This window comes from Microplitis mediator, chromosome 9 (genome assembly GCF_029852145.1).
Source record: "Microplitis mediator isolate UGA2020A chromosome 9, iyMicMedi2.1, whole genome shotgun sequence".
In the NCBI taxonomy this organism is placed as follows: Eukaryota; Metazoa; Arthropoda; class Insecta; order Hymenoptera; family Braconidae; genus Microplitis; species Microplitis mediator.
The window spans coordinates 9,629,307-9,655,791 of record NC_079977.1 but is presented as its reverse complement, the minus strand read 5'-3'; the positions used below and the strand labels follow the sequence as shown (position 1 = coordinate 9,655,791).

The 26,485-nt window shown below is 35.5% G+C and overlaps 1 protein-coding gene across 6 annotated transcripts in view; it reads right to left on the bottom strand.

Moving 5' to 3' along the window:
- Positions 1 to 26,485, bottom strand: part of LOC130674864 (potassium voltage-gated channel subfamily H member 8) — a 535,814-nt gene that overhangs the window by 55,010 nt on the left and 454,319 nt on the right. For 5 of the 6 annotated variants that reach the window (XM_057480297.1, XM_057480294.1, XM_057480298.1 and 2 more), the window contains one exon: positions 7,865 to 8,297. In XM_057480297.1, coding sequence (XP_057336280.1) covers positions 7,865 to 8,297 — 433 coding nt within the window. The remainder of the gene's footprint in view (positions 1 to 7,864; positions 8,298 to 26,485) is intronic. The other variant, XM_057480299.1, reaches the window with a different exon arrangement.

The window sequence follows — 26,485 nt, the reverse complement described above, 5'->3', positions numbered from 1 at the left end:
AGACGAGAGAGGGAACAAAAAGGGGAAATAAGATTGTCGAAAGAATTAAAGGAGGCTGAGGTATTTAAAAGAAGTAGGATAGTAGTGAGGACAGCAGATAAGGAGGGGAAGGAAGCTAAAATGGAGGATGTGATCAAAATGGTAGAGGGGATAATGAAATCAGAGTGTGGAAAAATCGGGGCAAGGGTAGAGGAGCTGGCTTCAGAGGCGAGAAAGGAGAGGGAGAAAATGAGGAGGATGTGGGAGGCGGACAGAGTGGAAATGGGAAGAAGAATAGAGCTAGAGAAAAAATGGAAAGCCTAGAAAAAGTGAAAAAGGAAAGTGGAAATAATGCGGAGGGGAGAGGGATCAGATATTGAAGATGGGGGGTGGGGGAGAGGTAATGGGATAGAGGAAAGGAGGCTCAGGGGTTTAGAAGTAAAAATGGACAAGAGGGAGAGGGAGGTTAGAAGGAAAAACATAGTGATTAGAGGAGTTGAAGTAGGGGAAAGGGTGGAATACGAAAAGGACGTAGAAAAGATATGGGAAAAAATAGGAGTAGAGGGGGGAAGGGAAAACATGAGAAGAGTAGGAGGGGTAGACAAAGAGGGACGAGAAATGGTGTGGGTGGAGCTGGTGGTGAGAGAAAAGAAAAAGGAAGTTATGAAGGCGAAAAGCAAGCTGAAAGGGGATCGGGAAAGAATTGAGGATGATCTAACGGTGGATGAGAGGAGGACCAGGTGGAAGATAGAGAGAGAAGCACAGATGGAAAGATTAAAGGGAAATAGGGTGACGGTAGATTATATGAAAATGTGGGTGGATGGGGAGAGGAAAATCTGGGACGAAGTGGGGGAGGAGTGGATAGAGAAAAAGGGAAACGAATAAGGATAAGGGATAGGGAGGAAGGGACAGAAAAGAAGAGAAAACGGGGGGAGAGAGGGGGAAAAACTATAGAGGTACATAAGATAGGATTTTGGAACGTAGCAGGATTGAAAAATAAGGATGAGGAGTTTCGGGTGGGCTTGAAAGAATGAGATGTGATTGTGTTAATAGAAACATGGCTGGATGAAAGAGGATGGAAAGGATTGAATGGAAAACATAAAGAAGGGTATGAGTGGGTGGTGCAGGACGCGGTAAAGAATAAAGGAAAGGGGAGAGCAAAAGGCGGGATGTTGTTGGGCATCGAGGAGGGATTAGAAATAAAAAAACAGGGAAACAACGGAGAGAATGGATGGATAGGAAGACAGGTGAAACTGGGAAATGAATGGTGGTGGGTAGTAGGGGTTTAGAAAAATGGGTACTGTGAAAAAAAACTAGATGGCAAACTAGATAGATGGAGAAGGGGAGGAAAGGAAAGTGATAATAGGAGGGGATTTTAACGCGAGAACAGGCAAGGACGGGGGATTCACAAGGGTAGGAATCGACGGAAGAAGGGGAATAGAACGAAGGTCAAAAGATAAGGTAGAAAATAACGATGGGAGGAAATTGTGTAGTCTTATAGGGGAGGATGGGGATTTCTAAATGGGTGTACGGAGGGTGACGATGAGGGAAATTGGACATTCATATGGGAGAGGGGGTGTTCGGTTATAGACTATACAGTGGTGAGTGAAGAGGTAAAAGAAAGAGTGAGGAGGATGGAGGTGCTAGAGAAAGTGGATTCGAACCACCGACCAGTGGTAGTCTGGATTAAGGGAGGAGGGAGGGAGAAATCTAGGGATAGGGGTAGAAGGAGTGACAGAGTGAGTAGAGGGGTATGGTCGAAGAGAGGGATAGAAATGTTTAGAGAAAAGCTTAGGGGGTGGGAAGGAGGGATAAGGGAGTAGAGGAAGAATGGGGGATGCTAAGGGAGAAGGTAAGGGAGGGTATAGAGGAGACAGAGAAGGCGAGAGGTAAAAGGAATATGAATGGATGGTGGGATGAGGAGTGTAAGGAGGTAAAAATACGAGTAAGGGATAGTCTGAGGGCAGTAAGGGAGAAGGAAGGGGATGTAGAGAAATATAAGGACGAAAAGAGAAGATTTAGAAAGTCATGTAAGGAAAAAAAGCGGGCAGAGAAGATGAGATGGGAGAAAGAGATTAAAGCAATAAGGTCAGAGGGACAGGTCTGGGAAGTGGTAAACAAAGGTAGGAAGAAAAGGAAGGGAGTCAATGAAAGTATTGAGAGGAAAGAATGGCATAGATACTTTAGAGAGTTGTTAGGAGGGGTGGAGTGTAGAACAGGTGTGGAGGAAAGGGAGGAGGAGATCATAGGGGATGAGGAGGAGGATATATCTCTTCAAGGAATAAGAGAGGTATTAAAAGGACTGAAGGAAAATAAATCGATGGGAGAGGAGAGAATCCCAAATGAGGTATGGAAGTTTGGAGGAGAGGAAATAACGGTAGCGTTATGGGAGTTATGTTGAACGGTGTGGAGGGGGGAAGGGTGGCCGGGAGGATGGAAGGAGAGAGTGGTGATACCCATAGTAAAGAAAGGGGATGGTAGTAAGGTGGAGGATTATAGGGGGGTAACGCTGACGCAAACGGCGTATGAAATGTATGTAGGGGTTTTGGAAAAGAGGTTGAGGGAGGGAGTGGAAAAAGAAGGGCTGCTGCCACCAAGTCAGGCTAGTTTTAGGAAGGAAATAGGGACAGCAGATAACATCTATGTACTAAACTATCTAATGAACAGGGAAATAGGGAAGAAAAAGGGGAAGATGATGTTACTTTTTGTGGACTTGAAGGCAGCTTTTGACTCGGTGGACAGAAAGAAACTATTTGAGTGTATGAGAAAGAGAGGGGTTAGGGAAGGTTTGGTCAGGAGGTGTGAGACAGTGCTGAAAGAAACGGTGAATGAAGTGAGAGTGGGTAAAGAGGGAGAGGAGAGGTTTTGGACGGAGAGGGGAGTTAGACAGGGGTGCCCTCTAAGCCCACTTTTGTTTGTCTCGTTTCTGTCGGACTTGGACGAAGAGTTGGAAAAGAGAAGATGGGGAGGAGTAGAGTTGGGAGGAGGGAAAAAGGTGTACGTGCTGGCATATGCGGATGATGTGGTGTTGTTGGCAAAAGAGGAGGATGAGATGAGAGAAATGATTAGAACGCTTGAGAGATATATTAGTGGGAAAGGTTTGGGGATAGGGAAAAGAAAATTCGGAAATGACTGGGGGCGAAGGGTTTGGCTCTTTGACAAACTCGTATGGTTGGTGGTGAGCTATGGAGTGAGGGTGTGGGGATGGAAGAAGAGGGAGGAGGTGGAGAGGTTACAGGAAAGGTTTTTGAGGTAGGTGTAAGGTGTAACAAGGAGAGTGCCGGGATATACAGTTAGAGAAGAACTAAGTAGAGATGGTTTAGCGGTAAGAGCGGGGATGAGGGCGTGGGGGTATGAGAAAAGAATTGAGGAAGGAAAGGGTGGAGTTTTGGTGAGAAAAAGAGTAAAAGCGGGGAAGGGAACAGGGGGTGGGAAGGAGAAAGAAGGGAATACTACGAGTCAAGAGGGTGGGACATGGTAGAAGTAGAGAGGAAATTGGAGAAGGGGAGAAATGAGGGGAGAAAAGATGATGGAGGGGTATAGGACAAGGGGGAGGGAGGAAAGGTGGGAGAAGATAAGAGAAGTGAAGGAGGACAGGGAATATAGGTATTTAAAGAGGATAGAAGTGCCGGGATTCTTGACGAAAGAATGGAAGGAGGAGAGGTGGAAAAGAGTAGCAAGGTATAGGCTAGGTGATGGGATGAAAGGGGGGATGTACTGGGAGAAGAAGGAGAAAAAGAGATGTAGGATTTGCGGGTTAGAGGAGGAAACGTGGGAACATGTATGGGAGGTTTGTTCAGGGTTTGGGTTGGAAAAAGGATGGCAGGAGATGAGGAAGGAAGTGTTGGGAGAGGAAGGACAGGGAGGAAATTGGTTGATAGAGATAGAGAAATTGAAAGAGGAGAGGGGGGGGGGAGGATGTATAGAAAAGAGAAGTGAAAACGGAAGTCGGAGCGAGTAGGAGAGAGTGGAGGAATGAGGATGCCTAAGAAATTTTTTCTTTTGGAAAATTTTCTTTTTTTCTCTTTTGGATCCTGGGAGTGGAAGGTTGTGTGAGGAAATAACATTGTAAAGGGATGTAAGGATTTGCAGGGATTGTAAGGAGTGGAAGTACGTAAAGGAATAAAATTGTAAGGCGGTAGATGTAAGTTTTTATTATTATGTAAGTTTGTTTCTTTTTTGTATTATTTTTGCACTTTGTACTTTGTAAAAAGATGTGTGTAAGAAGGGGCGGAGGTCCGGTTTATGACCCGAAAGGGACAAGCAAGAACCATAAAAAAATAGCTATATATAGTTATATATATTCATATACAATAACAATCGAAAACTATATATTCCCATGTATCGTCATATATGTACCATACAGTCAGAACAAGTGATTCATACCGTCCATGGTTACAAGCGTACCAACCGAAATCTCTATGCAAGAAATTTCTATGCTCGGATATCTCTCTGTAGTAAATTTCTGAGTCGGCATAATTATAATTAAGAACAATTATATTACAAGATTTTCGATGTCAAAATTATTCGATGCAGAATATTTCTATGCAGGACATCTCTGTGCAAGATTTCTCTATACAAGATATCTCTATGTAAGATATCTGTGTGCAGGAAATCTCTATGCAAGACATCTCTATGCAGGACATTTGTATGTAGGACAAATATATGTAAAACTATGGCTTCACGAGTAAATATACAAAAATACAATTATTCATTAACGCTGTAAAAGAATTTTCTAAACTCACATACTTCAAAAATTTTAGTTTTAATCGTATAGTTATATTTTCATAAATTTAGTAAATAAACAATGTGTTTATAAATTATATTATGAAATTATAATATATATTATAAGGTAATATTATGAGGTAATAAAACGAATTCTAGGGATGTGCGAATCGTATTCGAATCGAATTGAATATAACTATTTAATTCGAAATTCGAATTTCCGAATTATTTGAATATTTAAGAATTATCCGAAAATTTTTTTACGAGTTGTAACTTTTAAAATTACTCGATTGACAACGAGACAATTTTGATGAACTTTCAAAATTTTTTTTTAATTTTTTTCAAAAAAATACACGCTTCTTGACTTGAATTTTCATCATTAATATCATCGCTTTCATAAATTTAAGCCTCAATAAAAAAAAAAAATATTCCACTATTTATTATTTTTTTAAACTAAGATCTATGTGTTAAAGTTATTTTACTGTAGAGAAATGTAATTAGACATTTATTTGTCTAGCATAGAAATCTGCCACATAGAAATGTCCTGCATAGTGATATCCTACATAGAGATATCCTGCATAGAGATATATTGCATAAAGATGTCCTGCAACAGAAATATCCTATATAGATTTATCTTGCATAGATATGTCTTACATAGAGATGTCCTGCAATATAAATATTCTGCATAGAAAAGTTTTAACATGGATTTATCTTATAACATAATTGTCCTTCATATAACTATGCTAGCAAGAAATCTACTGCAGGGAGTTATCGCATCATAGATTTATCAGTTGGTACGCTTGTAACCATGGACGGTATGAATCACTTGTTCTGACTGTATATGATCTATATATGACCATATATAATTCGTTTTTCCCGGGCTTATTAATTAATTATTAATTAAGAAATATTAATTAAGTTAATTCGTGGGCAGTCGCCGTTTTTGGTTCGAATTTATATGAAGAAATTTTCGGCAGGGCCAGAATCTTTTATAAATTATCACGCGGTCCGTCTGGAAAATTCTCGACAGGAGGCCAAAAATTATAATTTAAAAATTAAATACTAAGAAACTGTTAATTTAAATTAGTTTTAAGACATAAGAATTTACAAGACTGAATTTAAAAATGCTGTGGAAATAGTAATAAAGTATTAAAGTCATTGAGTAAATTTATTAGTAAATTTGAAGTCAGTTCTTGTTGAAAAATTTGTTTATTAATGTGAAGACAAATCGTACACGAATTAGAGAGAGAGAGGTAGATACGCGTGAACTAGAGAGAGACAGCGTCAGTCGTGGCGTCGGTTTTCCAGTGTCAGTAAATTCTTCACCCAAAAGTTGATACTTGGAAAACTGAGAATATAAAAGTTTGTCGTGTGAGAAATAAAAAGAAATGGAAAATTTCTAAATAAATAAAATTGAGACTATAGCAAAGTGTGTGTGAATTTAGTTGGAAAATAATTATTGTAAACGTGTGTGTGTGAATACAGTCCTGGGGACTTGATATTAAGCGTGTGTGTGTGATCAATGAAATTTCCGGTGGAAATATTTTAATGTAATAGATCCAGGGGATTTGGCAAGTTGCCAATTTTATTTTTATATTGATCCAGGGGATCAGGCCAGTGGCTATCATTAATAGAGTCCAGGGGACTAAATTTTAAAATTAATTGATTCAGGGGATCACGCCGGTGGCCATTTTCGTGAAAGTCCCGGGGACTCGTTCGTCGTGATTAATAAAAGATCCAGGGGATCAGGCCGGTGGCCATTTTCGTATAAGTCCAGGGGACTAATTTTGTTTTAAAGTAAAGATCCAGAGGATCTGGCCGGTGACCAAATTAGTTATAAAAGTCCAGGGGACTCCGTAGTTGTTAAGAATAAAACTCCGGTAGACAAAGCTTTCTGATAAATAATTATAAGTAATAGAGAAGCCCGGTGGGCCAAATTGTCATTTGTTAAATAAAAGTAAAAATTATATTGATTTAAAATTGTGTGTTAAATAAATTTAATCCCTCAATTTCCTCACTCTTATATATTTCAATGACCCTGATGTATAAAATTAACATCTCCGGTTCTGGAAGACCAAGACTTAGCTTCCAGTGGCGCCCTTCTTAAGATCTATTAATAAAGGGGCCAAACTTGGCAAGGTTGAGATATACCCTGTTACATATCGATGATCAAAGCCAGAAGGATTATTTTTTTTTTTGAAGGCTGATATCTCTGTGACAAATTGTCCTACGAGGTTAGAAAATAAAAACAAATTGAAGCCGAATAAATTTTCTAACGAGCTACGCATTCGTTTAGTTAAAAGATTTTTTCCGCGGTCCGTGGGCTCTTCGGAAAAAAAAAAAATCAGATATTTTTTGTCTCGCGGTATTTTTCATGTTTGCGCGATAACCGGAGCTTTTCAAAAAATTTTTGCAAAAATGCACAAAAACTTGAGATTTCAAGCTATAAAATGCTTTTTTTAAAATCTCGATACGATTATTTTTCACCAAGTTACAGCCTTCCAAAAATCACTAAATAATTCATAAAATTTTTCTGTTCCTTTAATTTTTTGCATCAGTGTATTATCAATGGAGAAATTTAAAAAATACTGTTTTTAATATTTTTTTCGGATATTTTATATATTGACTCTTTGATTTGAGTCAAAACTTATTTTAATCTTTACATCAATCACTTATCATGAATAACAATTTAAAAACACTTGTTCATTAATTTTTTTGATTCTGAAATTTTTAACCTCGAACATGAAACTTTATTTGTTTGAGTTTGATGAGCTCATAAGAAAACACATGCGTCCAAGAGTTTCTTTGAGCTCGACGAGCTCGAAAATGTATTTTTGTTTTTACAAACAACGTGGACGTTTTTTGCGATATTTATTTTTTTGTAGTATTATTTTTAACCAATCAAAGACTTGCTTTCTGACTTTGAGTTGCGAAAAATTGTTTACCGTTTCTTGGCCTTAACATTTAGAAACATGAGTACAGAGTGCTAAGTAATATGCTATCTTCTCGAATTTCTCGAACATCTTCGATTTTTATAATGGGATGTTCAAAAAGTAATTTTTTACAAAAAATTTTTATAAATTCCATTAATCAAATTGAAGTTCAATATTTTAACATGAATTCTGAAATATTGACAATATTTATAAAAAAAACAATTTACCAGTTTGGAAATGTGAAGAATCCTGTAACTGTGATGAACTGCAACCATGAAACAATGGAAGTGGTTCATAAGGTGGTGGTGGTAGTGATGACGATGTGGAAGTCGTTGAATGATGATAATCATGTTCATTAATAACACTAGTGCTGATCAACTCTGAATCTAACCCAAGTATGACCAAAACTTGTTGAGGATTACTTTTTACCCAGTTTTCGTACCTCAAATTATCTTCAGAAGCAACATCACTACCATCAGTCTGAGTACTAGAGTCGATTAGTCTAGTCGACGGACCCCATGATAATTCATCAGGCAAATAAGATGAACTCTTAGCTAGCAAACGGTCCTTGGAACTACTGTGCCCCGTTGGTGTTGGCAAACTCGGATGACTATGTGGAGTACGTGCCAATAGCTGCAGTGCTTCAATTGCGTTCCTCAACTACACGTAAATCATATTAAATTAAATTGAATATTATACTTTCAGTAAATAATACATAGATTATAACGTTCCCTACTATTTTACACGACCCACGGCGGAGTATGGTTAGTGTATAATAGCCGTTACTGCCCTCCGATGGTGAAAAACTAAAATAAAAATATCAAAACAAACCAAAGGTTTCCTTTGGAGACGACCAAAACTTCCACTGGATACTCAGCTCAACTCAGGCTGGGTTAGAAAACCTAATTGGGCGCCAGTTCGGGCGCCTCCATGAACACCGTATACGAATGAAATAAAATGAAAGAAAATGAAAATAAAATAAAATGAAAAATGATCAGAGAGCAGTTTCAGATTAGGAAAAGGATAGCAAGAAAGAGATAGCAGTTAAATAAATTAATAGAAAAAATACTGGGTTGATGACCAATTCTCACTCAGTCATATTTAAATTCATAAACGATAAATTATCATTATAATCAAGTAATTATCGCAAGTAATAGACAATAAAAGTAAATAATAAATACTAATGGCAAATAATCAAATATTTGCCGCAAAATAATAATAAGCAATTGTGAATAATAATTATTACGTGTATGTAACAACGCAGTAACGCAATAATAATAATAACTTATTCGCTCCGTGCGAAGTCATGGTAGGGGAAACCATATTAACGCCAGCGTGAGCTACCGATAAATCCGGTAATATGGGAGAATATTTTATTCTTCTGGCGTATTAAGGTAGTACTACCGGTTTTAGAATTGACGTTCAGAATTTAATGAAACTTGGCATATTGGTACTTTATAATATCATAATTAAGCAGTTAAATTTTTGGAGGCCTACAGAGCACTGAAAAAAAGATATTAATATTTATAAATTTTTGCGTTTAACATTGATCCTCATGGGAAATCACAGACTTTATTTTATTTCACAAAACTGGACGTTGAGATTTCTATAATTTTGGTATCAATAGAAAGAGAAAAATTTATTGAATATTATGTGCAAATAAAACCATAAACTCAGAGCCTGTGATAAGAACAATTAATAAATGATTGAGAAAAAAGTACTAGTCGACTTAAATGTGGCAACGCCGCAGAAAAGGTTAGGACGCGTGCAAAATTCAAACATGCACCAATGCGGTATTCATTGTACAAATGTATGCGCAATAGATTTCCGCGCATAAACTCATATGTTGAGTGAAACCGAATGTATTTCTGTCTCTTTAGTTTTTATGCGGCGTTGCCAAATGAAAATACTACTCTAGCCAAATTACACATAGCACTAATTTGACACCTGTGGTAACGGTAGTACTACCTTAAATACACTTGTTAATTTTTATTTATTATTTTTTTTTAATTAAAAAAAATAAAATGAGTCATCTAAGCTGTTGTGTTGTAAACTGCAAACATTCGAGCGAAAAAAAATTATTGCAAATTTTCTAGATTTGCGGTTGCTTTATGAAAATTAAATCGAAGAAAAAAAATGTATAGCTGCGGTAAGAACGGAAGCGTAAGTACTACACAGAAAAAAAAGTTATCTTCGCGCAAGAAAAATTTTGCATTGTGAAATAAAATCAAAAATTTGCTTAAGACTTGAAAAAATTTTTTGGCGTAAGACATTTTTTTTTCGCTCAAAAAATATTTTTCTTGGCTCAAGAAAATTTTTCCTCACCCCAAGAAAATTTTCGATTTTAATTCATAATGCAGAATTTGTTAGGGCAAGTAAAAATTTTCTTGGCGCGAGTAAAAAATTTTTAGACCGAGAAATCCTTTTTTTGTGTAGCATAACATAACCTTTTCAGTCATGAAAGTGACACTGAAAATTGCAGACATGAGAAAATTAATAGATTTTTTCTATAAACAAATTATTATTATTTTTAAACAATAATTAAGAAAATTTGCATTTTTAAGGTGTCCAACATTTTTTATGTATTATATAACCATTTTATTCGTTTATTTATTTATTTATTTACTTAATACCTTTAAAAATCGTCCAATGTCTGTAACAGTTCTTATAATTAGTTCCATATTTTATTTGAAACTAAATATAAAGGAAATTAAAAATTTATTCTATAAATATAAAAGAATTTAGTTGAAAAAATATGAGTTACAAAAATATTAATATGAGTTATTTAAGAAATTTTTATTTAGTATGATTGTTTTGCTAAACTTCGACAGTTATAACTAAATTTTCACTGAGTTTCAAGTATTTTATTTGTTTTTTTTTTTGTTTATTTATACAAAACGGCCTATCGGCCAAGTTCCGAGGACTCGGTTACACAAATGCCTTGTATTAAATACAGCTTTCATTCATCTCATTCACTCCACTTTTATTCCTGTTTCTATTATCCTTAATTATCATTATCACAATTCTCCCCTCTCAGCTCCCACTATCTTCCCTCTCCTCCTTATTGCAGCTTTTCTTCTCATTCCTATTTGAATTATCACATTTTGTTTACTTTTCCTCCGCTTGCTCCCTCAGTCTTCCTTTCGTTTCCCATTTCTCTTCCGCCTTTTTGACCTGTCTTCTTATGCTTCGTACCCACTCCACCGCTTTATCCACACCTCTCTCATTCAGCATTTCTTTGACCTCTCCTCTCAGTCCCTCTTCCACATGTTCCATCATATGTTTCAGCGTTCCTTCCCTTCACATATTTTACATTCTTTTTCCCTCTCTTTCTCCCAGTATCTATTGCTTCTTTCCTCATTCCCACATCTTAGCCTTGCAACCATATTTTGGCTGCCATTTTTCCCCTTCTTACACAGATATCTGGGTCTCTTGTAAGTTACTACTTTCTTATATCATTGCCCCTGTCTTTCTACTTCTCTTTTTTCTATTATCTTCTCTATATCCTTCCCTTCTCTCCTCACTGCTCTTATCTCCGCTACGCTGTACCCATTCCATCTATAAAACTTTTCTCTGTCCCCTATTATTCCTTTTTCTATCCCTCTGTTCTCCCTCTCCTCCATGCACTTCACTAACAGTCTCTTCCTCCCTTTGATTATCTTCACCTCGAATCTTACCACTCTTTTCGCCGCTCTTACCCCTATCCTGTTCCTTGCCGTTTCCTGGTATACTATGTAGTCTGGTGTCCACCTGTCCAAATCCAATATCCATTTTAGATATTTCACCTGTACCCTCTCTAGTTCATCCCCCATATTTCCACTCCGTACATCATTACCCCCATTCCCAGGTAGTCAAACAGTATCACCCTCCTTTCGAAGTCATTCCTGAACCATCTCTCTCCGATCCCCCAGACCTGTTTCATAATTCTGTATGCTTTTCATTTCTGCTCAGCACATATCCGAAATACTTGATTTCTTTGACCTCCTCAATCTTTATCCCTCCTTATTTCCATTTTCTTTCTCCTATTTTTCCTCTGCCTCCCTTAAACTTCATTATCTTCGACCTTTTCGTGTTCAGTACCAGCTTTTTCCTCTTCGCATAGTTCCTCATCCTTTTCAATAATTTTTCCATTGCCTTTTCACCTTCCAGCAGTGCAATATCGTCCGCAAATGCCAGCGTCTATACCCTCTTATCTACTGTTCTCATGCCCCCCATTCCCTTCTTCATCTCCGCTTCGATATCCGCTATCAGTAAAGCGAACAGTATTGGGCTGATAGGGCTTCTTTGTCTCACCCCTGTTTTGGTCCAGAACCACTCCGACACTTCCTCCCCCACTCTCACCGCACTTTTCGTTTTCTCATAAATCTCTTTTACCCTCTCTACCAATCCTTTCCTTACTCCTAACTTCTCTATTGACTCCTAAAGTTCCCTTCTGTCCACTTTGTCAAACGCCGCACTGAAATCCGCTATTAGAGACCCTTCCCCTTCAATTATTCTTTCCACCCTACGTTGCAATATGTAAATGTTGTCTATGGTTCCCCTTCCCTTCCTGAATCCTGCCTGTGTTTCTGGCAATATCCTTTTTTCCTCCACCTCCTTTCTCAGCCTTTCCGCCAGCACTGCAGCATATATCTTGTCTGCCGTATCCAATAGCGTAACCCCCCTATAATGCCCCACCTGTTCCACGTCTCCTTTTTTGTGTGTTGGTTTGATTATCCCCTCCCTCCATTCCTCTGGAAATCCTTCCCTTCTCCATACTTTCTTCATTAGCTCTCTTAGCATCCGCCTTATTCTTGCACTAAACTTCCTGCCCCCCTCCCCCTTCTAATCCGTTTCCTCCTGCTGCCTTTTCTTTTTTAACTTTCTCTATTTGCGTGTCAATTTCTTGGTCGCTTACGACCTCTTCTTGATACCTTTCTTTTTCCCTATTCGCTCCTAGGTCTTTTTCTTTATCACCCCCCCTCCCCAACAACTTGTTGAAATGCTCTCTTCATTCTTCCATTTTTATACTCTTCTTCACCCCTGTCCGTTTTTTCCTTAAATTCCCGATAAATTTCCATATTTCTGCTTTCGTTCGCATGTTTTTCACCTCATCTTCTAGTGGTTCCGCTTTCCTTCTTTCTTTCTCCTTGCACCGTTCCCTAAATTTCACTCTTTTTGTTATGTACTCATCCTTTCTTCCTTTTCCCCTTCTCCACTCCCTGAAGGCTTTTTTAACCTCTTTTTTTCCTTTTTGCATTCTTTATCCCACCACTCATTTTCTCTTATTCTTCTCCCTTCTATCATTATTATCTTCCTCATTCTACACTTCCTTACTGCCTCTCTTATCTTTTCCCGTATCATTTCTACACTGCCATCACCAATCTCCACCTCCTTTTCTTTATCTTGATAGTCCTTTATTCCTTCCTTGTTTCAGCACGAGATTTCTTTTTTTCTTCTTTCTCTCTTTTCTTCCTGAAATTCTTTTTGTCCTCGTATCACTAGTTCCAATGGTTGGTGATCCGACTCGACTCTTTCACCTACTCTGAACTCCCTTACTTCTTCCCATCCTCCTCTGTTTTTAATCATGTAGTCCAGTACTGATGTCCCACTTTCCCCTATATAGGTCCACTCCCCCTCTTCGTCTTTCCACCCCGTACTATTGATTATCCTCCAACCTCTTTCTTCCACCATATCCATTAGAATTTTCCCCTCCTTGTTTATAACTTTGTCTTTTGATCTTCTTCTGTCATTACGTCCTTCGCTATCTTCATGTGTGCCCCTAGGATGATTCGTTTTGAACGACTATTTTTTTTTTCTCCAACTTGAAAATATTGTTATAGACATGGAAAAAAAAAATTCCCTGCAAGTTTCAGCCCTTAATTTTAATTTTAAGTACTTTATATTTGATTTTAAAGTTTTCCCATTTAAAATACATAGGAAAGTTGGAATTTTTTTTTAATTCTCTATAACTCAGCTACATTTTAAGTTATCGGGTCGCTGTTTGCGGCATTTTTTAGGCAATTTGATACTCTTCAAAAGTCTTCTTAATAGTTTCACTCGGACTCTAATTGTTTTTTCTGTAGTGGTTCTGAAAATGATTTTTTTAATAATAATTTGGGTCTTTAGTTGATATTAACTAAATAACGAAAGGCCCTAGGGGTGTAAGTATGATGAATCGGCCCCGGAAAGATATTTGAATGATACTTTGAGGATATGTAGGTACTAATGAAATACTAAGGTCCTTAAAAGTTTCAGATGTCTAACTAAATCCGTTTCCAAGAAAATAAATATCATGTAAAAAATAGAAAATTTTTTTTTCTCAGGATTGGCTTGACCGATTGGTTTAAAAATTTAGTATGTCTTGGGAGCTCATAATAGCTTTCAAAAAAAATGATTACCAGTCTTATAGCTTCATAAGATCCTTGAAAAAAAAATTGTTTTTTTCTAAATTGTTTTTTCTAACAATGATAAAATTTTGGCACAATTATGAAACTATTTTTTTTATAAGCCTTATGTACTCCCCTATAACACACAATTTTTTCAGATTTTTAAAAAAGGTACGCCATCGTTAAAAATAAAATAAAAACCATTTTTCAGCTCATTTAATGCATCTATTCCAAAAGTTTAGGCTATACTTTTTTAATTTAATGCATATTCAGATAGTTTGTAGCTATCAGAAATAATATTTTGTATTTGAAACAATGACAAAAATTTTTTCATAAATGTAAAAAATTAAAATAGTTAAAAATAATCAATTATTTATTAATTTTAATAAATATTTTTAAGAACAACTTTTTGTTTTAAAGCTTGATGATTTATACAAAATGAAATTAGGTTTAAATAAATAAACAATTAAATGAAAAAAAAAATATATATATATATAAGAGGTATAAATATAATAAATATTTTACAGAAAAAAGTTTTATTAATCTTCGTCACTGTCCTCTTTAATTACAACTGTAGTATTATCTTTGTTGTATAATTTACTCAATGTTGCAGAAGGCCTTGGAATTTTTGATAAGTATCTTCCGTGCGACAAATAATAAACAATTGCGGCAACGTGGGAGCAACATCCAATAGTTCTGAGACCATTTGCACACTCACAGCTGTGTCTCACGACACTTTTGTGTCTAATACTATTTGGTTTATAGTCAATGAAGCGTCCATTAACTTTTCTGCTTATATGACGTGATTGAACTTGAGCTTTTAGTATGTTTGAATGGTCTTTCACATACTGAATAGTGATATTACCCAAGTCATCTATTATTTCTGACAAGTCTGATATCGCTTGTTTAAATTGATAAGATCCAGTGAAAAAAATTTGAAGATCTTCTTCCGTCATCATCTGAGATATGACAATTGTCCATTTTGTCTAATAATGTGGAGTCACATTCAACAGCAAAGTTTTCTATCATGTTGTTAAATTTCGAAGATATCATTTTAGTCCAATTAGAATAAACTTTTATAAGATGCAGATCTTCATCATAAAAACGTTTATTGATTAAATGATTCAGACAGCATCGATTTCCATTTGGAATGTAAACTCGTCGTTTAATAAAGGACTGCGTTCTACCACTTTGAGGAATCACTATCAAATTCTTATCACCAATGTAACAAACACAGCAATATTTATGCGTTGAAACAGTTCTTCTGATGGGAACTTCAATGTACTCTGCATTGTTGTCGGTACATGTGATGTTCGCTTCGAAGGATGGATCCCCAGAACTTGATTGAGACAATGTCATTTGAGATCAACTGGACTCCGTTTTTTCTAACAATTCACGGACAGTACTTTCTGATTCATCTTCAGAATAATGTAATCTCGTTTCAGGATCAACTTTTTTTTTATACATCTCCAATCGACATTTTCCACAGACACCGTCACCAATAGAAAAATCTTAATCATAAACAAATGAATATTTATCAATGTCTTCATTTGCACATAAACGCTTATAAGTACCAGGAACTTTTTTCAAAAACTTTGAGCGAATACAACAGTTTTCTTTGACTATCTTGGAAGACATAATTTTTTTTATGATTTAAATAATACTATTTATCACATAAAATGTTTTTTAAACTGTAGAAACTACAAACTCGGTAATTATCTATTGTTTATCATTTTTCTTTTTGCGAGACGCCACCTAGCGACGATTTTGAGAATCTTTTCAAAAAAATTGAATTGTTTTTAGAAAAATTCATAGTGCCAACGAAAAAATAATAAAAAAATGCTCTGATCATCAAGCTTTGAAACAAAAAGTTGTTCTTAAAAATATTTATTAAAATTAATAAATAATAAATTATTTTTAACTATTTTAATTTTTTACATTGATGAAAAAATTTTTGTCATTGTTTTACATACAAAATATTATTCCTGATAGCTACAAATTATCTGAATATGCATTAAATTTAAAAAGTATAACCTAAACTTTTTAAATAGATGCATTAAATGAGCTGAAAAATGGTTTTTATTTTATTTTTAACGATGGCGTACCTTTTTTAAAAATCTGAAAAAATTGTGTGTTATAGGGGAGTACATAAGGCTTATAAAAAAAATAGTTTCATAATTGTGCCAAAATTTGATCATAGTTAGAAAAAACAATTTAGAAAAAAACAATTTTTTTTTCAAGGATCTTATGAAGCTATAAGACTGGTAATCATTTTTTTTGAAAGCTATTATGAGCTCCCAAAACATGCTAAATGTTTAGACTAATCGGTCAAGCCTATCCTGAGAAATAAAAATTCTTTTATTTTCTATATAATATTTATTTTCTTGGAAACGGATTTAGTTAGCCATCTGAACCTTTCAGGATCTTAGTATTTTATTAGTACCTACATTGTAACGGGGTAAATTGAATTTACCGCGTCCAAATTAAATTCAAAATAAAATCTATTGTTCACACCGTCGGTATAGTTGCAATACCACTCAGGGTTATCCTGGTAGGTTGCGACTAGTCGACCGGGGAGTGAGAATTGGAGGCTCGTCTGTCAGTTCCCAATTAGCGTTGAGTAGGAGTGACTGATAACCGAAGACGCCCGAAGTCATACGGGGTGTAAGATTTTATAAACGGAAGCCGGAACGAACAGCGGCACTTGTCACGAGAGCGACCGGACTGTTAAGACGCATCGAAGAAAGTATAAGAGAAAAGACGCCATCAACCGACGCCATAAATTAGATCAACAGGTAATTGTTTATTCACACTTGGGTTTTCGATTGTGGAACCAAGCGATAATAATTGCAATTCGTATATAAAATACCAGGCAGATAGCCGGTATTTCCCTGGCAAAATTACTTATTGTATTTGAAAAGCAGGTAAAGGAGAGAACGCGGGTTGGTGTGAGAGTAAGAGAGAGAGGACAAGTACCGGACAAGACCAGACAATAAAACACAAGAGACGGACAAAAAGGAAAATACCCGAAACCCAGGACGTGACCAGGACAATTAACACGACGAGGACAAAACCAGCGAAAAATTAATCGTTGTAAAGGTATTTATATAAATTTATTCCAGGCCGAAAGCCGGAAAAATTTATTGAGTATTTAGTCGTATATCTGGTATCGTCGCGTCGTAATTAATTCGGAAAATTAACAATTATCAATTGGCTAGAATTAAAATAGATAAATTAAATAATTAAATTGACTCCAGGCAGGTTGCCAGAGCTATTGCGTAGTAAAATATATCCAGGCAGTTCGCCGGAAACGTTCTAGAAATTTCCAGGTAGATCGTGTAATCCACGTACCGGAAATTATTGAGCCTAGTCAACAATAGAGTCGTAGAATTAATAGATTAATTATTAAGATAATTATAAATAAATTAAAATTAAAATAAAGAAATTCATGTCTTGGGAAAAAGAATAAATTCCGTCGTCAAGGTCACCGGTAGTGACAAGTCAAAAATTAATTAAGGAAATTAATTTACATAAAATAATTAATCAATTAAATAAATAAACTAAGTAAGGATAATAAATAAAATAAATGGAAAAGGAAAGTTAAGAATTTAACGCGGGAATAAAATAGTTGAAAACTAGAGGAAGGAGATGAGGAGAAGCGTTTGAAAAAGGTGACCGACTCACCAAAGTTATTGGAACGAAAAATAAAATATGTAAAAGAATTAAGGGAGGAATAAAAAATAAATAATTAATTAATTGAATTAATCTCTTAAATTTAAATATTCAATTAATTAATTTATTTATTAAAGAGTAAAAGTTGTGTTGAGAAAATTAGTCGATGGCAGGACGCCATTTAGTAATAAATTCAGAGTGAGTGTAAAATAGTCCAGGGGACTGAGTGAGTGTGTGTGTGTCAAATACACTGGTCACAGAAATTAAGGGATAGAAAAAAAATCCGAAATTTTTAGGTGATTTTCAACATGCTGTAACTCGGTGAAAAATGGTCGTATAAAAAAACTAAAAAAAGCAAATTGTAGCCTCAAGTTTCTAGTTTTCAGATCTGGACCTCAAAATTTTTTATCATGTACGGTTCCGGAGTAATCATAAGAAAACCAACAAAAAAAAAATTTTCAAAATTTTTGCTGGTCTTTCAATACCTCTATGGGCGACAATAAATTTTTTTGAATAATCCGACTGTCTGACTTTTCTCGGAAATTTTATGCCCTTTAATTTGGTGGCCTTAAAAAGTCTCTACGACGATTTGGCGCCGAGTTATCATTGATCAAAGCAAAAAAGTCCATTTTGGCTTTGATAATCAATAACTCCGGATGTATTGGTCGTACAGAGAATGGAAGCAGGGTTTTGAAAACTGGAAAACATTCTCTATAAGGCAAAATTAGTGGCATTTGATAGAAAAATTTTTTTTAAAGCGATATTGTTTGGTAAAAAACAGGTCAAAATTCACAAATTTAAGGATATTCGGAAATCTTGCTATAACTTTGGATATAACGGATGAACAAAGGATATCTTCGACTTTTTTTCAACCTCAAAGTGTCCTGAAAAAATCCTAAAAATTTCAAATCGCTGCGATTTTTCTTTCTTAGTGCCCCGAAGCTTAAAATTTATCGATTTTGTCAAAAATCACCATAATTGGTAGTTTCTCGGTTTTCGTTCATTTTTTCGATTTGAAAATGGTTTTTTTACCGATAATCTTCATTTCTTTGATCAAAAAGATCGATTATCGAAAAAAATTGAAAAAAAACAAATTTTGAAAAAAAATTTTTTTTTTTTCAAAATTTTTTTTTTCATAAACTTTTTTTTTTTCAAATTTTTTTTTTTGTTGTATCCGCAATGATTTATCATTGTCAAAAAAAATTCCTCAAATTTTTTTTACCGCTGTAACTGCATCTGCTTTAAATGTCAACTTAACAAACATACGCTTTGGGTAACTTTAATGCCGGCGGTAAAAAAAATTTTAGGAATGTTTTTTGACAATGATAAATCATTGCAGATACAACAAAATAAAAAAATTAAAAAAAAAAAAGTTTATGAAAAAAAAAATATTGAAAAAAAAAAATTTTTTTTTCAAAATTTTTTTTTTTCAATTTTTTTCGATAATCGATCTTTTTGATCAAAGAAATGAAGATTATCGGTAAAAAAACCATTTTCAAATCGAAAAAATGAACGAAAACCGAGAAACTACCAGTTATGGTGATTTTTGACAAAATCGATAAATTTAAAGCTTCGGGGCACTAAGAAAGAAAAATCGCAGCGATTTGAAATTTTCAGGATTTTTTCAGGGCACTTTGAGGTTGAAAAAAAGTCGAAGATATCCTTTGTTCATCCGTTATATCCAAAGTTATAGCAAGATTTCCGAATATCCTTAAATTTGTGAATTTTGACCTGTTTTTTACCAAACAATATCGCTTTAAAAAAAATTTTTCTATCAAATGCCACTAATTTTGCCTTATAGAGAATGTTTTTCAGTTTTCAAAACCCTGCTTCCATTCTCTGTACGACCAATACATCCGGAGTTATTGATTATCAAAGCCAAAATGGACTTTTTTGCTTTGATCAATGATAACTCGGCGCCAAATCGTCGTAGAGACTTTTTGAGCCCACCAAATTAAAGGGCATAAAATTTCCGAGAAAAGTCAGACAGTCGGATTATTCAAAAAAATTTATTGTCGCCCATAGAGGTATTGAAAGACCAGCAAAAATTTTGAAAATTTTTTTTTCGTTGGTTTTCTTATGATTACTCCGGAACCGTACATGATAAAAAATTTTAAGGTCCAGATCTGAAAACTAGAAACTTGAGGCTACAATTTGCTTTTTTTAGTTTTTTTATACGACCATTTTTCACCGAGTTACAGCATGTTGAAAATCACCTAAAAATTTCGGATTTTTTTTCTATCCCTTAATTTCTGTGACCAGTGTAGATCGGGATGATCAAGATTTGTAAAACTAGAAAATAAGGTCTCGCGAAGGTTAAGCGATTTTAAATTTAGTGCCAAAGGTAGTTGGCTAATAAGGTCTAAAAGTGTGTGTGTGTGTGTGATATGCCAAAGGTAACAGCTATATTTTAATTATTGCGGGTTATTAATTAGAATTGGTTTTAAATGAAATATTGCGGGTAATAAATAAATTAAAAGGTTCATATAAAAAGGTTAAAATAAAAGGTTTATAAAAGGTATATCGTTATAAGGTTTATAAGGTTTATATAAGGTATCTAGTGATAAGGTTTAAAAAGGTTTATAAGGTACAAGGTTATAAGATAATAAGTTAAAAAGGTTTAATTAAATAAAAGGTATAAAGGTGGAAAGTTGAAATCATATTAATTTATTTATAAATTATCCTTCCTCATCTTTCTCTTACAATTAAACAACATTACACCGACCCTGACGATCCAAGATCTGGCTCTGGGAGGCCGTTATTACTTCCAGTGGCGCCCTTAAAAAGGACGACCAGAGTAGCAGCATAGCCCTGTTATAACATATCCTCAAAGTGTAATTCAAACATTATTTTGGGGCCGATTCACTATACTTATACCCCTAGGACCTTCACAGAAAGAATGCAGATAACGATTTTGTAGGAAATTTTATTCGCTACAAAAAAAGTGCTTTTAGTTAAGTGGCTCAAATTCTTCGTTCACGTGATATAGGGATTTTAGTAATTTTGTAAATAAAATATTTGTCAAAAAATTCCACCAAATACTATTTCATTTCAATTTTGAATCAGTCAACAAATTTCCTTTCATTAATTTAATCCAGTCATTTCAATCAGAAGGGTACAAATCGATGAACTTCGGAAAAATTTTTGACAAATATTTTATTTACAAAATTACTAATATCCCTATATCACGAAGAACGAAGAACTTGAGCTACTTAACTAAAAGGACCTTTTTTGTAGCAAATAAAATTTCCTAAAAAATCGTTACCTGCATTTTTTCTGTAAATTTCGTTATTTTGTTAATATCAACTAAAAACCCAAATTATTATTAAAAAAATTATTTTCAGAACCAATACAGAAAAAACAATTAGAGTCCGAGTAAAACTATTGAGGAGACTTTTGAAGAGTATCAAATTTAAAAAAAAATGCCGCAAACGGTGACCCGATAACTTAAATTGCGGCTGAGTTATAGAGAATTAAAAAAAAATCCCAACTTTCCTATGTATTTTAAATGGAAAAACTTCAAAATCAGATATGAAGTTCTTCAAATTAAAATAAAGGGCTGGCACTTGCAGGGAATTTTTTTTCAGTGTCTATAACAATATTTTCAAGTGGGAGTGAGAAAAAAAAATAGTCGTTCAAAACGAATCACCTTAGTGCCCCGTTTCCTCAGTTCTCGCGTTCATATCCCCTCCTATGATCACGTATTGCTCTTCCTTTACTCCAATATTTTGTGACGTTACATTGCCGAGGAGATGGAGTTGAAGGTTGGAGTACGTGTGAGTCTGTGTGATAGAGAGAGATAACGTGGGTATGTGTGTTGAGTTGAGTGTAGTAGATAGTGAGTTGAGCATATGGAGTATAAATGTGTATGGTAGTTAACTGTGCTATAGAGTACGTGTACGGTATGTAGTATGTTTTAGAGTGTCTGTGTGATGGAGCGTGGATTTAACGCGGGATGTCTAGCTGTGTCGCGGATAGTGGCCAAGATAACGTGCCTCCTGACCAGTGATGACGACTAGGCCTAGGCTTAGCCCTCGGGGTTGACGTGGTGATCGCAGAGGTGCGACTGAGATGTCGCCGCCCCTTCGTGGTGGTACCCGGAGTTAGCTGGGGTACGTGTACGTTTATTTGAGGGGGTGGCAGGCCTCGTTTGTGATGCTCGAGGAAGCCAAAAATTCGCTAACTTCGGATATCACGGGGAGTGACATCACGGGAAGGCCCGTGAGTCCACGGCTCGTATACTTGTGAAGATAAGAATGGATGGAGAAGCGAGAATGTGAGATTGAAAGAGATGGAGTGGAGCGAGTGAGTTGGAGTGGGAGATTATGAAGTAGCAGTTAGGTAACTACCGTCGTGCAAGGACGTTGAGACTTGGCGTCGCTCGTGTACGAGTCGACCCAGTAATCGAGTTTGGAGTTTTGGAGTAAGCAGTAGTGAGTCGTAGAGTCCCCAAGGTGGACCTTGACCGCCACCCTAGACTCTTATCGTTTTGGAGCCTGTAGTATGATGCTCTTAGAGCCGTCTGTCGGATTAATTAATGTTGCGAATTACCGCATTATTTATTTTATTTTATATTTTACCTAGTAGTGTATTAAGTTTTTTGATTCGTCGTCGTTGAGAGGTTCCCGATGTTGTATTCAGGTATTTATTTGCGTGATGGACCGAGGGTACTAGACCGCGGGTCTTTTGGGCCCTCCGTGTCACTCTCGCGTCATCTTTACGGTATTTTATTTGGTTTTCATTTGTCATTTTATTTTTAAAATTAATTTAGTTAATCGGCTTCTTCCGCATTAAAAGAACCGCGACCCTCTCTCCACAACCTAGCATACTGAGCGCACCAGGATATGCCGCTACCACCGGTCATGTCTCTCATCTCCAAAGGGTATAGTTTTTAGGTTTTAATTTACGTGTACGTTTAGACCGGTTGCTGATACTGGGGTCATTAAAGTCGGCTGGCGTCCGTCAGGATCTGGAGAAGATGAGAGGGGTGATTGGTGGGCGAAGTGTAACGTAGCCCGATTTTATGTAATTTAAGTTTTCAGTTATCGAGTAATTTTGAGTAAAGTTTAAGTAATTGAGTAAAGTTTTTTTGAGTAATTATTGGGTTTATCGAGTATTAAGAAATATTTACGTTTCATTTTCCTTCTTACGTTTATTTCTTGCTTGTCATTTCCCCATTGCTATACATTGTGAATATCCGCCATACCTTCTCTTCTACTTTAATCCTTCTCTCTTGTATCCCCTCCTCTCCTTCTTTCCCCACTTCTACTTCCTTCAGACCTTTTCTTACTCCCGTTATAATTCCTCCTTTCGCCATTCCTTTCTTCTTTTCCTTTGTGGCTCTTTCGCATCTCCATCTGAATCCATTACACTTTGTTTTGCTTCCTAGCTACTCATTTCTACTAAAACTATCTCCTTGCCCTCTCTCCCCATAATTCTCGCCCCTCTGATTTCACTTCCTAGATTGAACTTTTCCTCCAGTAGCTTTCTCGCTTTCCCTTCTAATTCTTCTTTTCTTCCCTTAACCCCTTTCACCACTATATTATTCTTTCTCTCCTTCCTTTCTCTCTCTTCCATTTTCTTACTAGCTTTCTTTAGTTCCTCCTCTAGCTTCTTTCTTTCGTTTCCCCTTTCTTCTCTTTCCTTTGCTGAGGTTAGGCTGCGGACTTCTTCTAGCTTGTTTAATACCTCTTTAACTATACCCTCCTTGTCTTCTTCCGTGATTTCCCCTTTGTTTCTGATCACTTCTCCTGGTTTATCCTCAATTTTTCTTAGCCTTTCCTCTAGTCTTCTCTCTTTATCTTCCCACCTTCTATTGTTGTCTTCTAGTTTCTTTTCCAGTTCAATACTCCGCAACTTATGCTCTTCGTTTCCCTTCTCAATTTGTGCTTTCATGTCCTGCATCATCCCTATAAGTCTCACTATATCCTCTCTCTCCGTGTTCTCCCCTCCTTTTCCTACTTCCTTCTTTAGCTTCTCTCATTCCCCTTTCTTCTCTACATCTTCTAACTCTCCCTCCTTCTGGTGCTTCTTGTTCTCGTCTCTCTCTGTTTTTTCTGGGCTTCGTCTTATGAGATAGCTGCTTTTGAATGGGCTTTCTTTGTCTAATTTCCCTTCCTCTTCTCTTTTCCTCTTATTCTTGTCTCCTTCTACTGACACCTGCCTTTCGTTTCTCAAGAATTCGTCTAAACTTGCTGATCTGTGTCTTTCCCTTAGTCTCAGTTCTGCCAGCGTTTTCCTTCCTCTTTTGCCGACCTCTGTCTTCTCTTCGTTATCCTCTTTGTCTCTCGTTGTCTTTAGTACTTCTTTACCAGCATCTCTCATACTACCCCATTTCTTTTTCTCTCGTCCAGTGTCGCCTCTTCTCACTTCCCGCCCTTCTCGTCTATCTCTGTTCTAACCTCACTATACACTTTCTTCACTTATCCGTATATTTTTCTGTTTCCACTTTCTTCATCTTTTTACTTCAATCATAGTTTAACTTCACTCAGCTCCCTCTATTCTACTATAACCGCCTCTATTTTTTAACTCGTTTTCTAACTCTGTATTTTTTATTTCTTACCTTCGTTGCTCACACACACTTCTACACTTCACGCACACCTCCAACCGAGTCCCTGGTATTTTTTTATTAATCATACTTAGTTTTTGTTAGCTAAATTGATAATAATATATAATAAAAATTTATTAAACGTTCCAGTTGCTTTTTATGTTCATAGAATTTTTTTCAAGACAAAAAATTATAATTCATAATGCAAACTCCTATCAAATTGTATGTTCAATGTACTTCAATATCCTCCTTTAGTTCATATATTACCAGGCGCTGCTGTCGCGTACGGAGCGAATAAATAATAAAGTGTTTAACACAACTAACAAAAAAATTAAGTTTGAATACTAACGCATTGGCCGCAAATAATAAATTTGTAAATGAAAATTGCTTGCCCCTAATAATAACACATGATTATAAATAATAATTATTTTGTGTATAATAAACAATAATAGCAAACTCTGAGTCCATTATAATAATACTGGTTAGTTTAAAGGAAAAGATGGACAAAAATTATGATGTAAAACTTTTTATTTCATTCGCCAACGTTTCGTCAACTTTATTGACTTCTTCAGGGCTCTATCATGAGAAACAAAAAATCACAAACAATTACAAATTATTAAAATTTACAATCACAAAACATATCTATATAAAGACAGATATGCAACGATAAATTAAAAATACTAAATATATAACAAACTGTTTACCAAAAATTAGACGTTTTACACATTAGTCAATGTCAAAGGTATTGAAGTGAAAACCCACGTAGTACATTGTTTATAACTGCTCAACAAAACCATAGTAATGACCATAAGAATTTTGTATTTAACTATTAATAATTAATTGTTAAGTTAATCATTAATTGATGAAATCTTTATGTATTGTCCAAGAAAGATCCGACGGCTAAATTCCAAACACGAGCTAATAAAATAGTTGAGGACTTGCTGGCAGCTTAATATATAGATAAAGATGATGCGAAACATATGAAGATTTATAATGCAACAATTCCAAAGCTTTATGGATTACGAAAAGTCCATAAAGTAAGCCGCTCCATGAGACCTGTAGTCAGTTGTATTGGTGCACCCAGTTACAATATCGCAAACTTCTTACATCGTATTGTTTATCCAGTGGTGAGTAGCTACAAATGGAATATCAAAAATTCATTTGAAGTGGAAAAACTATTGGACAAGATAATCGTTCCACAAGGTTACGTGCTGATATCACTTGATGTATTATCTCTTTTCACAAACATCCCAAAAAGTTTAGTTGTAAGAGTCATAGATGAGGATTGGGATTTAATATCAAAATTTATTAAAATGTCAAAAGAGATGCTGGTCCGACTTATTCTTTTCTGTTTTGAGTCAAGTTACTTCACGTTTCAAGAGGAAATTTACTTACAAATAGATGGAACTAGTATGGGTAACCCTGCTAGTCCCACTCTGGCTTATTTAGTAATGAATTATATAATCACGAAAACTCTGAAATTATTTGATTTTGATGTACCTCTAAAATGCCTATATGTTGATGAATCGCTATTCTTGATACCGGAGGGAAAAAATGAAGAATTCGTGAATGAATTTAATAGCATAGATAAAAAATCTGGGCGACGGTTGACCCTGCGGGCCAGCCCCAAAACTTCCCGCTGTTTTTGAGTTCAAGGAGCTTGAAAACATTAGTGTGAATATATTTTTCTCTTCGAGCTCGAAAATGCAATTACCTGGGATTATTTTTTATGAGCTTTTCAAGCTCTACCAAGTCACGTATTTTGCTAAAGTTTGACAAGTTACGAATCGAAAATTATTCATGAAGAAGCGGTTTTCAAATTTCTATTTTCGATTATGTTCAATGAAATAAATGTATCGAGACAGAAATCAATGTCAGTGATCAAAATCAAGATTTGAGTTAGTTTTGACTTAGATCAGAGCAATAATATATGAAATATCCGAAAAACATATTAAAAACTGGGTTTTCTGAATTTTTGCTGATAATATGATTTAAACTAAAGAACAAGTTAGATGACATTTTTTAATGATTGAAAGAGACCATAAAGAGGAATAGTTGGTATGATTTCAGACACATTTAGTACATTATAATTTGATTTATCTGGAATAAATAACGTTTTATGTTATTTTTTTAACTTTTCAGCGCCGACATCTTTTGAACCAATGAACCGCTTTTGACGTTTGAGGTGGCAATCGGCGCGTTTTCTCGAGTTTTAGAGCTGATATAATTTTGGAATCGATCCGTTTTGCCGTTTTGAAGAT